Source organism: Triturus cristatus, chromosome 2_1 (assembly GCF_964204655.1).
Source record: "Triturus cristatus chromosome 2_1, aTriCri1.1, whole genome shotgun sequence".
NCBI lineage: Eukaryota > Metazoa > Chordata > Amphibia > Caudata > Salamandridae > Triturus > Triturus cristatus.
In genome coordinates this window covers 960,241,308-960,255,602 of record NC_140581.1, presented here as the reverse complement: position 1 = coordinate 960,255,602, position 14,295 = coordinate 960,241,308, and the positions used below count along the sequence as shown (strand labels likewise).

The 14,295-nt window shown below is 42.6% G+C and overlaps 1 protein-coding gene across 2 annotated transcripts in view; it reads right to left on the bottom strand.

Annotated features, from left to right (window-relative positions):
- The window catches only part of LOC146866124 (uncharacterized), a 141,954-nt gene that overhangs the window by 71,486 nt on the left and 56,173 nt on the right, over positions 1–14,295 (bottom strand). For both annotated transcript variants that reach the window (XM_085640800.1, XM_085640799.1), the window contains exon 4: positions 5,781–6,083. In XM_085640800.1, coding sequence (XP_085496926.1) covers positions 5,781–6,083 — 303 coding nt within the window. The remainder of the gene's footprint in view (positions 1–5,780; positions 6,084–14,295) is intronic.

Here is a 14,295-nt window from a genome sequence, read left to right as displayed (position 1 = left end):
ATGTCCTGTACCTGGTTTAACATACCCACTGAAAATATTAAATTCCTGGTCTTTTGGTGATGACATATGGGATACATTTTGCGATGCACATGCTCCTGCAGGAGGGAGGCTGTAGGGAGTTTTTAACCTTTGTGAAATACTACAGACTACCTAAAAACATTGTTTTTTCTGCACTGGTTTGAAGGAACAAATCAAACACAGCAATGATTATTGCTAGACCCAGCGGTTTCGGGCTGGCTGGGACGCATTGAAACCAATCAAAATCCACCATTCCAGATAGGATGAACATGATACTCGTGCCTAATAACCTGTGCTCACCCTTGGGTAGCTTGGCATCGAGCAGGCAGGCTTATCCTCAGGGTCCAAGTGTAAAGTATTGGCACAACACCATAAAATATTTATCCTTGTATTGCACACGCACTGAAATCAAAAGGAGATACACATTGTATATGCACTTTACAGTTATATGAAATTGTGGAACTTCCCCATTGAATTCAAAACGATATACACATTGTATATAGACTTTACAGTTATATGCAATTGTCAAACTTTCCCATTAGCAGAAAGGTCAAACAGGTCTTGACTAAGCCTTGTGACGCAGCCTCTCAGTCACTCAACTACACCAACCAGTGATACATGTTGCCCCTACTGGTGCCCCGTTCACTAGACAGTCGGAACCACCTAACACGGAAAGAAACAGTTACTTAGTTTCATCTATCCAGATTAGACATCCAGGCACCCAGCAGCACCTGCACGAGTGAAGGATCGCTACCTCTCTGTAGACAACAGATGGTGACCCTGGTCAAGAGAAATGTTTTTCCCTCAAGCGGAGTAGTGTAATGCCGTAGCCCGGGACAGTCAGCTGTAGGTTCCCACAAGACACACAAAACCCCCTTGGGCCTCGTATTAATGTTCTCCACAACAAAGTACATTGTGGCGGGGGTCCATGGAGAGGGAGCCTGAGAACTCGGACAAATGCCGTGATGTCAGGTACTGTCGTCCTCCTGATCTGGAGGTCAAAGACAGTTTCAGCTTCTGGATCAGGTTCCCCCAACACCCTTCGGACACCACTCACTCCAGAGTGCAAGCTTGCACAGGTCCCCTTGGTTGCAAGCACGGATCCCTCGGACTCTGCACGCTTTCACCACACTCCTCAAACTCCTCACGTCCCGGCACCTCAGGTGGCTGCTGATCTTTATGAGAACACTCTTATGCACAGTGTTATGACAGTGTACATCAGGACAGTACTTGTCCCAACTAATGATCACTTTCACCCGTTTTTGCCACAGCTTGTGTGTTCCTGACGATCTTGTGGAAATCATGAGATATTTTGTGTCCCTGGGATCTTATGGACAGGAGGCAAGCAAACCGGCCCTTGGAGAGTACTGATGTACCCAGACCACAACAGTTGGCACTTAGCTGCAGGCCAGCAACATCCAGGAAAAATCCACCAAGTGATAGTCCCCTTCCTAGAACACAACAAGCTCCAGGCCACCACAAGTTTGCGGATAGTCCAGTTGCAGTCCCTCCTGCAGTAAGGATTCCTTTTGTCGATGTCCCAGCGTTGAACCAGCGTAGTGTGGTTCCAAGTCCAACAGTGTCTCTACTTTCGGAGGCCAGAGCCCCAGAAGGTATACGCACATTGGCCTTTGAAGATCCAATCAGTTCAAAAGGGCACCTTTGAAATGCACAGGCCCTCAATAAATGTTGTCCTGTCTGCCATCCTACTCCAGGAGGTGTGATATCTATCTTTAGTGGGGCCAAGACCCTGCTCTTTGGAATGCAGGTGCAAAGTCCATCCCCATGTAACCATCCCACAGAGGCACCGAGTCAGAGGTCCTCAGTTTTCCTTAAGGCCCTATCTTATGTCCTTCTATCAGAAATTCGCACATTTAGCTATCCCCCTTGCACCCAGATGTTAATTGGAGACAGGCTGACAGGCACACAGAGCCACAGGCATGGAAACGCCCAAGTTGCTAAAGTAATATTTTCACCACTGTAATGTCGAATCCACTCACACTACCGGAGAGCATTCACCATTTCGAACTCTTCAATACCAAACACTATACTGCTACTACTATGCCCGTTGGAAGCACTGCTCAGTGCCTTTCCCTACATACCCCCTTGCTAATCCAATGCAAGAAGCAGACCCTGTCGTACCGAACACACCACCCGGTGCCATTCACGGCCCTTGCATGCAACACACACATACTCTACTTTTTACCAACACTGCACCCTGTGACCAGGGAGAACTCTGATATAGCAAGAGACATGCAGAACCTTGGCAAGGAGCTTTTTAAATGCCAAGCTGAGTAACAGTAACCTATGCACACAGGCCTCACCAGGGCAAACTTGTGGCACAGTCGATGTGCTACCTCCATGGATGGCACAACCAGTGCTGCAGGCCCACAGAGGTACGTAAAAAATGTGTTCCTACTGGCACGTAATCAAAGGAAGGTGCAACAATTAGTTTGTAATGTAGACACGCAAAAAAACATGTTTCAAAAATGAATCACACTTAATACTGGGTTAATCAGTCACATTAAATTTTATGTATCAAAACATCAATTATAATATATTATCAAACCTCCCAGAGTTTATTTCACAGTGGTTGCTCCAAAGAGAGTGAAAATAAAAAAGTGATTGTAGAAGTGTTCATGCGTGCTGTGCTCAGAAAGAAAAGAAAAAGGAAATTAATAACGATTCACAGAGTAATCATAGTCCAATGGCTCTGGCAATGAGGAAACCCAGTAAGCCAGGGCCAAGAAGCCTGTTTGATGAATTCACACAATCTTTCTTTGCTTCTTGTTTATAAGTGGGTGGTGACTCAATGGAACCCATAACCCACAGGGGTATCAATAGTCAATCCAGGCTAGGAGGATTAATAATAATCAAGAGGCAAAGAAAGATTGTGCAAATTCATCAAACAGGCTTCTTGGCCCTGGCTAACTGGGTTTCCTCATTGCCAGAGCCATTGAACTATGATTACTCTGTGAATCGTTATTAATTTCCTTTCTCTTTTCACTCTGAGCACTGCACACATGAGCACTTCTAAAAAAACATTTAGCTTTTCACTCTTTTTGGAGCAACCATTATGAAATAAACTCTAGGAGGTTTTGTAAATATATTATAATTGACGTTTTGAAACATCAAATTTAATGTGACTGATTGACTCAGAATTAAGTGTGATTCATTCATTGATCCTATTTTTTCGCTCATCTACATTGCTAACTAACGGTTGCATCTTTCTTTGATTACGTGCCAGAAGGACCACATTGTTTTTACACACCATATGCTACCCTGGTGCTATGGCCTTCTTGGGTTACCCGGTAATTTGTAATTGCAGCTCCTCAGAGGTGCATTTGAGATACATGCCCTGGGTATATGCCTTACCCCTTGACAAGGGACTTACAGCTAAATCTAATCAGCCAATCATGTATACACCAATCACCATGATAAATATGACGAGCACAGCGCGTTGGCACTGAATGCCAGTGTTAAACGCTCTCATTGTACTAAGGCTAGCATCCAGATCAGCGGAAAACTGGGAAGGAGAAAAACAAAAAGTCAAGGGAAAGCACCCTAGAAAGGGCCATGTCCAACAATTATCCACTGACAGATTCCTTAGAGTGTGCAGATGCTAAACATATTATTTAATATATATTTCCTGCATGAAAGTGGTGGGCTGTGCCAGCAAATGTGAGCATCAACCTTACATTTCTACTTAAACTCCACTACCACCTTGATTTAAGCACCCGTGGGCTCCCCAAACCCATGCATGCCGGTGACCCACACTGAGGGAATTAACTTACGTGGCCAGTTTGCCTCCTAACGTGTTTCTGTTTCAAGAAGCTTGAAAAAAAGTGGTCATGAATGCCTTAAGAAATAAAACATTTACTTTATATGGGCACAAGGCAAGCCAAACGATGTCTTAGTACTTACTAGCGAAATTCAGAAAAAGCTCTGTCACAGTGGTGCGTGAAAATATTGGTGGAGTGTATGTGTAAATGTATGCATGCAGGGCGATAGCCGTACATGGCAAACCTAGCTGGAAATCAACAGAGCGCTGAACAGCGATGATGCCCCATGAATATTTCAATAACATTAACAAGAAGAAGACGGGGATGTTTGTAGGTGAGGGAAAGACGAGTTTAAAAGAAGTATGTCTTCAGTTATTTCAACAGGGCGGAATATGCATAGCTACACAGATCATCCTCACATTTTCTACCTAATTTAAAAAAAAATTATAATTTCTCAACTATTTGCATAGTCTTGGGTAGTAAAAGGATGCCTCTGCTTGGGAAAGGTGATGAACCACACGCCTGATTCGTCGATTGCTTACCACCATAGATTTATAATTTCCTTATTCTCTGCCACCTTGCTTCAGCTGGTACCTTGGAATGTCTGCACTTCAGGCAAACTCAACAGTTTCTGACTGGAGGCACCAGCTGACTTGCTCGCTGCTGTTTTAAAAAATATATTGTTCTTTTCATTCATAGAGAAGTGTATGGGATCCTTCATGTGATCTATGAGATTCTTCGCAAATGTAATATGACAGGGAGTACAGGGAGTATTTGGGAGTACAAATGACAAAGAACGCACAGAGATCAAGCTCTTCCAAATTGTGTAGAAGTCCTACTTGGAAATACGTGTACAGAGGATTTCAACCACTATCGTATTTGTCGCCAAATAAGCAAGGTAAACAAAATAATTAAACAAGGTAAAGAAATCTCTTTAGCTATTTAAATATACAAAAACAAGATGACTCAGACAATAACCTAGAATTTATCACATCGTCAATAAAGATGTAAGCCAGTGACTGAACAAAAAGTGCAGGTCACAAAAAATGAGAACCAGAGTTGCCCAGATAAGCACACTGGGTGAAACCAATGTTGGCACCCCACCCGCCTACTAACTTTGGTAGTCGGAGATTTGAAAAACGGAGGGAGGATAGGGAGAGTGAGGGGCAAGAGTTGGGAGAGCCAGGGGTGAAACACACAGGGGCAGATTTACAATAACTGGTGCATCCCTGCATATCAGCAGGGATGCGCCAGTTATTGTGCGTCACGGCTCCGCCACCATGGATGCGCCGCATTTACAATGCGGCGCACCATGGGGCAAAAAACGGACAGATGGGTGACGCATCTGTGCCGTAAAACCAGCGCATTGCTGGAGTTGCGTCGCAAGCGCGACGCAGCTCCAGCAAGGCTCTGGGGTGCCCTATCTTCACAATGCTGCATCAATCCTTACACCTGCTTCAAGCAGGCGCAGGGTTTTGACGCAGCATGGGCTCAAAAGTGACTGAGTGAAATCTTGTAGATTTCACTCAGCCACTTTTAGGAGGCGTTCCTGCGACGGAACGCCCCCCTCTGCACAGGAACGCCTACTTCTGACGCAGGGCTTTACAACGTGACGCATCTCCCAGATGCGTGACGTTGTAAATACCCCGCAGCATGGCTCTGGTTTTGCGCCGCCGCTGCGTCACAAAAGTGACGCAACGGCGGTGTAAAACAGGCACAAGTGGCTTGTAAATCTGCCCCACAACATTTAGTCACGGTTGGAGCAACCTTAAGAAACAGTGAGTAACACACTTTTCTTTGAAGTCACTTCTGAGGGAAACTGCTGCAGACAGCTCCTGTGCCCCTCTGAAGCTCCATGGCCCAACTCCCAGGCTAAGAGCCGGCCCTGGCTTCAACTCAGTACCTGCAAAAATTAAGCACGGGACACTCCTGTTTTTTTTCTCATGCTTCATCATCGAAAGATAAACGGTTTGATCATACCTGTTTCCGGGTCTTCTGACAAGATATCGATGTCTATCCCGCCAAGAAGCGTGTCCTGGGAGTCGGAGTGATCCAGAAGGAGAGAGGTCACGGCGTATTCTTGGACAGAGTTTTCAAGAGCCGGGCTCTCGGTTGCCTCCTTAAGGTTCAAAAGTTCATCTTCTCCAGTGAAAATGTCATTTACGTCGTTTGAATCTTTATTTGTCTCCTCTGCCCCTGCGTTGCCATCCTGAGGTAAATGTGAAGTTTCAGACTGGTGCGAGAGATGCGGAGAGTGGGTGTCTGTGGGGTCCTGGACGAGGCCTGAAACAATGTAGCACAAAGGTGTAAATTAAACTGCACATTTTGAATGCTCGACTACTTTCAAGTTGTCAGAGCAACTGGAACAACCGCCAGTCAGACGGTATTGATTTTTTGAGCAAGCACGGTTTTTCCCTACCTTATTTAAAGCAATTATAACATTGCAAAACAAACACCCTTTTCAAAGTTTAAACATTTTGAAAAATATTTCTGTAAATGGGACCCAGAACTGCTCTTTCTCTTCTAAGGTCACTGTAAATTGGTCAAAGTATAAGTTCGTTTATAGATTGTGCAATCTGGCTTATTATGGTGGAATTAATATATATTTTTTAATGCATTTATGTAGATCTTATGTTTTTTTTATCCTTTATGATTATGATACATAACCGAATAAAGATTTATTACTAGTATTAAGTTAATATACAATGGTATTCTTGTTACAGATGCAACGTGTGTATTTTTCAGCATTACATGCGGTTCCACTAGGCCGGCTAATTACTTACAGCCTTACCTAAGTAATGACTACAGTTTCAACCTCTTTAATATTTCGATAGAATTTTTCCCGCCTAATGTACTTTGCATTTTAATGTAATGTGCCTCTATAGTGTCTTGTACCATAATGCGAATGAGGATCCGTTACATATCTAGCTTGAACACAATTGCGCACCACACTGATTGGTTGTGTAGAAATGAGGAGATCATTCAACTTTATAAATGCACCTTTCTTTCTTTCTTTCTTTCTTTCTTTCTTTCTTTCTTTCTTTCTTTCTTTCTTTCTTTCTTTCTTTCTTTCTTTCTTTCTTTCTTACAGAGTTTGTCAGTCCAGGGTTCCTTGGACTAACCCAGTGATGCATATTTTGTGGATCGTGATCGCAAAATCCTAAAGCCCCAATGCATTCAGAAGTACAAAAGGACCATTATAAGTCAAACCATAAACATAAAGTCTGGTATCTGCATGAGTGTATTGTTCTTTATGTGCACCTCCTCTGCAAGTACCCACTCTGTCGTGTCTTTATACCACAATGCAACCGAGGGTGTTATGTTGCCCCACCATCATATTGCTACTAGCCTTTTAGCCGGGACCAAGATCCAACTGCAAAAACTTCCAGGTCATTTTCTTCCATCTATGCGGTTTCATGACCCCTGGGATGCGGTGTGTTGGGCCCTCGTCTATGGCAATACTGATCACTGCTCTCAGTGGCTGAACCGCCACAGTCCAAAAAGTGTGCACTGTGGGGCATATCCAGGCCAGATGCAGGAAGGAGGCAACATCCACCACACAACTCAGACAATCAGCACTCCTGCCTCTGTACATCTTTCGGACCTTGATAGAGGTCAGATACGAACGGTGGACGTAGTTAAAATGTGTCAATTTGAACCTGGCATTGCATGAGACCTTTTTCAACAGCATACAAGTCATTCGTGTCTCTCCATCCGTCAGGGGGACTTCAAGTTCCTCCTCCCATGCATGGCAGGCTCTGGGATCGACTCTCACTCTGTCACATTTAGGAGCCCTATAGAACAGGGATACTAAATGTTGCGATGTCCCAGCTGTCAGCATTACCTGCACTGTATCTGTCTGCTGAAGTGATTCCAGGATTCCGTCCAAATTTGCTGTTCCCTGTTGGCTAATTTACCATATTGTAGGAACTAGCCACACCCCATAGAAAAAGCCTCTTGAGGCACTCTGCAAATATAAGGAACAGCTCCCAGGGGTACACATTCCCCAACGTTTCACAGCACCTCAACCACCCCCACGCAATCATCATACGGCGCTGATACGACTAAATGGTAACAGTGCCCACATGACCAGCTCCCAGGCAATGATCGTCCTCTGCCACCCAATGTGCGCATGTTGTAACTTGGTGGCAAGCCAATGATGCCTTCCTTCAAATCCAATTTAAGTAGTGGTAGTGCAACTCTGCTTTTTTTTCTGCCAAAACCAATTAAATCAAGAGTATAACTAGCATCTTAAAAATGTCACATGACAACATATACAGCGAGATCTGAATTATGTATAGGCATCGGGGCAGAACACCATCTTTGCCACAGCTATACTCCCCGCTACTAACAGCAGTAGTGTGTTCCAGAACTGGGTTGACCATGTCAACCCTCTCAGCAATGGTTCAATATTATAGTGGCTCTGCCCCTCCAATGAGTGGGTAACTATAATGCCTAAATACCGAAAGGCTTTTGTCTCCCATTGCAGCCCTAGTGCAGATAGGTCGCCCTAAAGGGAATCGCATAGTGTCCCCTGTGGGAAAAGAAATTACTTATGCTGATTGATACGCAGCCGCACCACTGCTCCAAAGTTTTATAGCTTGGACAATAAGAGTGGCCCCCACAGCCCCCCAGCATATTGCTCCCGCTCCCACCTTCCAACTGACTACCCTCACTCCAACCTCTACTTCATGGCGGCCGCTGCGTGGCAAAAAGAGCAAGACCACTGACCTTCCTGGTCAGTGCCACTACTCTCCCCCAGTGCAGCTCCACTGTTAAGGGACTGCCCAATGAGTCCGTGCTCCATGCCAGGTAGGTTTTCGTGGTTCTCCTGCCCGTGCCTCATCCCTGGTGGTCTAGTGGACGAGCACTCTATTGTTCCGCCCTGTTCGGTGTCATATGTGCCTGTTTTTTCTCTTTTTTGCTCTCTCTGTTTTGCTCTTTCTCTTTTTGCTCTCTCAGTTTTACTTTTTTTTTTCTTTCTTCTATACTGATCCTTTTTCCCTCACTCTCCACCACTCGCAGCCCCTGTGGCCCCTTCCCCCAACGTGTCACTCCCGCCTCCCATCTGACCACCCTCCGCCAACCCCTACTTAAGGGTGGTTAATGGTGGCCAAAGAAAAATATTCTCTAGATCATATGTTGTCCACAAATGCAGAGATGTACAAATAACCACTGCTCCTAAACTCTAAATCTTGTGCCCATTGCAGAAATACATAGGTTTCCTAGATACCCATTTTTCACTCTACATATTTAACCATATGAATTGGTCTATACTCAGTACACAATCAAAACCGTTGTACAGTGCAACTCAGTTGTTGGCTCTCAGTACCTTGAGTTCTTGAAACAACTACAAACCCTTTATATCCCTCCAACCAGAAGAGCCTAGTGGACATAATGGTATATTTATTTTTTAAATTGGCTATTGTGACTAAAAGTAACAGATGAGAACATTGTCACAAATGTCTGTTTTTTCATACTCATTTTCAGTATTTCTTAATTTTAACAGTTAGTTTATTCAGGAAAACCTTGAGGGATCTACAAATATGACCCCTTACTGATTTCATAAATGTGCTTAGTTTTCAGAAATCTATAAGTATTCTGGATCACTCATGGGTTTCACACTGGTTTCAACCACAAACTGGAAGCAGGTTGAGAGCACATAAAATAGAAAAAATGGGCTAGCTCCGTCAAAAATGCCAAAACTGTGCTACAAAATTAGTTTTTTTTAAGCAGCTCTGCATGTTCCTGAAAGCTGAGAAGATGGTGACTTTAGCACAGCAACCCATTTGTTGATGCCATTTTTACGAGAAAAAACCAAACACTTTTATCAAGAGTAATATTTTCCTATTGTTTCCAAGAAACTCAGAATGTAGCAATATTTTGCCTATCTTCTCCACCCTTCCAGGGTATTCTACAAACCTTGGATTCTTTCAGAATCCCCAGGATGTTGGAAAAGAAGGACAAAAATCTAGCTTGGATACCTTATGTGCAAAAAAGTTATTGAGCCATAAGCGCAAACTAACCCAAGTAGCCAAAAAAGGGCTTACCACCAGGGGTGGGCAGACGGGAGAAACAGGGGAAGCCCCAGCACTTAAGTGGTTAATTGACTTTTACCCAGTACTGGGAGATATGATTCTTAGCCACACTTGGCATCCCGCTGAATAAACTGGGCTCTGTAGTGAACCAATAGTTGGATAATTGACAGACATTTATGCTCCATTTTAGGATGGAAAGCTGCTCGCCACCACTTTGGTGACATGAATTAAACTACCAATATGGTTATTGTGCTCAATGTTCAGGGGAGCTATGACGTTACCACCATTATTTGAAGAGCAATTCCTATATCATGGCTGCCAATCAGTTCAACACACCTTAATATTTTGTGTCTTTTGCTCTCAAACTTTTACACCCTGAGCAAAATCAATCTACTGCTGAGGCATGATGGTTGCGAATTTTTCTAGTGAGTCTATCAGACACCAATTAAGCTGTGGAATTTATGGTCTCAATATTTTACCTGTTTGACCTTGTAATCATGTTAAACTGGATTATTTTGCCTGTTTTAAGGTTGAATTTATTTTTATTTGTAAGCTTGGTTTGGATAAACATATTCTTAATGAATAAATTCATTTGAATAGAATAGAAAACAATCATGCATGATTTAAAGCAATTAAAACAGATAATCCTTTTATAGGCCATTCCGAATTTCATCACCAAAATGTGTATTGTTTGTGTATATCTTAGATCCTCAAGATGCCAAGTATTTCTTAATGGAATTACATGAATTCTTATTGGCCCAATGCTCTCAGTCTCAATAACCCTATGACATCTGCTCGTGTAGGTCAGGTATTGATCTTTATGCTAAAAAAATATGGTACGACTTGCTTTCTGGGAAATCGAACAAGGCGGCAGGCCCAGATGGTGTCCCAATGGAAATGTATAAAACATTAGAGGAATACATAATTCCAGTTATGTGTTTTTAGATATTTTCAATAAAGGTAGGGAGATTCCACTCTCATGGAATGAATCAGTTGTATCTTTAATACTTAAACCCGATAAATCACCTATTTCCTGTGACTGCTATAGGCCTATCTCGCTGTTAAATTCTGATTACAAGATCTATACAAAAATATTGGAGGTTAGGCTTAACCCCTTGCATGCCCGCCCCTTTCCCCGCCCAGTGCCGCGCCTTGCATTAGCGGGCGGAGTTCATGATGAGCTGGACTCGTCATGGGCACAGCGCCACCGCAGCCCATGACGAGTCCAGCTCGTCATGGGCACTGAAGGGGTTAAGGGAGTAGTGGGTATACTGCTCAATGAAGATCAGAAAGGCTTTATGAGGGGGAGAGAAATGAAAGATTTAACGTACTATCTAATCGGGGTGATAGATTTAGCATCCATATTTAAAATCCGTTGGCAGTCATTACAGTTGATGCGACTAAAGCTTTCGACCGGGTAAATTGGATTTACTTGCAAAAAACTTAAGATTAGCCAATTTAGGGGAAAATTTCTGCCGATCAATAGAGCTATTGTATAGTAACCCAACAGAAAAAATCTTAGTTAATGGGAACATCACAAGATTCTTTAACATACACCGTGGAACCAGGCAGGAATGTCCGTTGTTGCCTCAGCTTTTCAATTTGTATATTGAACCCCTTGCGGAGAAGATAAGGATTAGCGACAACATACTCCCTTTTAAACATCAGTCCTGGGAGAAAAAAGTAGGGTTGTATGCGGATGATTTAATAATGTACACTTCAGAACTTACTACAGCATTACCAGCAGTATATAAGTTAGCATTGAGTTTTGGCCGTATCTCAGGATATGAGATCAATGAAGCTAAAATGATTGTAATGGCATGGAACATAAATACACAGCTGGAATGTGTTAAAAAGGAAATGAGGTACCTGGGTATCAAAATCGTTCAAAAAGTAGAATTAATACCCAAAATACATTTTCAAAAGATTAGTAAAGAAGTGGGAAACTTCTGCTCAGCTGGTCCCATCTCCCTTTGACAATGTATGGCAAAATCAATCTCGTGAAAATGTCCTTCCTTCCAAAATGTACTTTTTAGTTTCAATACATCCCCATGGCTTTTAAGGAGGTATGGATTCAAAAAAGTCCAGTCAAAAATTACTAGTTTAATTTGGGCCTCCAAAGCAGATAGAATGTCATGGAAAAAGTTAAAACATCAATATGATAAAGGGGGATTACGACTGCCAGATCTTTCTTATCATGCCTGGCTTTTTCTTTTGAAAGGAGGAAGGATGTTATTCAGTACTGTGGACAGTTCTGATATAGGTAAAATGTTTAGAGTAATGCTCCGAGATGTGAAGGGGGGAGAGCTTGCTTTCATGCCGAAATACGGGCATCCACGCTTTAAAAAAAAAGTGCGTCTCAAGACTTTAGTTGGTTTTGCCGAGACTTGTTACAAAGTTAGGAAAGCCTCAAAGCTTAACTACTCTAGTGGAATGTCTCCCATCTGGGATTCACCGGGGTCCCTGGAATGGACCAAAGATTGTCTGGCTCTCCCATTAAAGAAAGCAGGGATAATAACCTGGGGTCAATTGATAACCGATGGAGCCTTAATTTCAAAGGAGGATGGGTTGGAGATTGCCACTAATCAACTGTCCAGGTTCAAATATATGTAACTGAAAAGCTGGAGTCTCACTGCCGGTACCAGTATGGGAATATCAAATGACTTGGAGGACAGCTTGATGGTCAAAATAAGACTGAAGAAAGAAGTGACGGAGTGGTATTGGCTGTTAGTAGAACTTGCAGATGAGGACTTCAATCTACCATCAAAATTGTGGGAGGAGAGATTGCCGGGAGAGTAGTTGGAAGATTTATGGCAAGTATCTTGCGACATACTATACTCCACAGTTCGTTCTGCAAAATCAACTTTTTTGTCTCCACAGGGTTCATTGGACGCCATATAAGTTATCAAATATGGGAAGGGGCACTATATCTACGTCCCCAAAATGTGGAAAGGAAAAAGGGGATGATATACATATGTTTTTTGAATGCCCTGAGACCCAAAGCTTTTGGCTGGATGCGAGTTGTATCATATATGATGTACTTGGAGAGAGCCTCCAGGTAAGCAAATCTCTTGTTTTTCCGGATTCATGTATCTTTCTTAAAGAACGTTAAGAAATTGATCTTTTTTCTAATTTTGCTTGCCCAGAGGGAAATATGTAAGAACTGGATTAAAGTTACCCCTCCAAATAAAATTGATTTGCTGAGGGCAATTAAATACATCAAAAGATTGGATCGGGTGTCCAAAAACAAGAGAAATGATTTTTGGCTCCCATAGGAGAACTGGGAAATAAGGAAGAATAAGTTCTATGTGTATTGTCCAATGATTAGGCCTCTATACCACTTTGCTTAAACACCCCTGTGGAGGTACCACTCTCGGAAAAGTATAACAAAGCCTCCTATGATAGGGGATGCTAAGCGAGGTGTAGAGTGACCCTTTCCAGATTAGAAAGAATTAGAAAACTCTGGAGGGTGCTAATCAAAGGGAGACCCCCTGAGTGCAAAATTTAGTTTTTTTAAAATCTGGGCAAATGAGGACAAAAAAAGAAAATAAAATAAAACCCTGTAACCCCAAAAGGAACCTGGATGTCATTATCTTGGTAGTATACCATACCATGTCTTACCAAGATTAGAGCATACTTATGCATGAGTGTGTGAAAGCTTGCCTCTCATATTCCCTAAAATGAACCACAGCTGAGTTCGTAAATTTAAGCTAGTAGGGAATTTTTGGTCAGATGACCTTAATGGAAAAAGGAAGCATAACATTTAGACCTCATGATGCCAGAATATTTAAACAGCTTCCCTCCTCAACTTGCAAATTCAGAATCTTTTTTAGCCTGCTCTCCACATTAACTTGTAGGTCCAGTTTATTTGTAAACCTTAGCAAGAGAACCCAGGAATAAACACATCATATGAGATATCCCACCAGGTACTTACATCCTTCCTACATAAGACCCTTAAAATAAATCAAGAACTCCCTCACAGAGGTTGAACCCATCCATATTCATTGTCACCAGGATGAAATACTTTATGATGAAGCATGCAAGAGACAAACTGTATTTGAGAATTCTTTTAAGGCCTTATCCTGGCTTACAGTAGGGATTCAAGCATTGGGTCAGGATCCTAACCAAATCCGATCATGTTGATTTCACTAAGTAGGCTTCATCTCTATTGTTGAGAATGAATTTTCCATCCAGAAGATGAGATGCACTTCCTAACTCTTCTGACTGCACCTTTATATGAGATACAGCAGCTTGAAATCCCCATCTACTCATGAGTAGAGTAAGTGGATGAAAGGAAGCCCTTCACTTAGAGAAAGAATAAATAAACCCATATGGAATAGCGGACCAAGGACGTGGGCAGCATACCTTGGCAGTTTCCCGATTGATGTTCCTATTTCTTTCTTACACGAAAGTGGTGTATGGCAAAGGGAAAGGAATAAGAGCCCTTGGAATGTTTA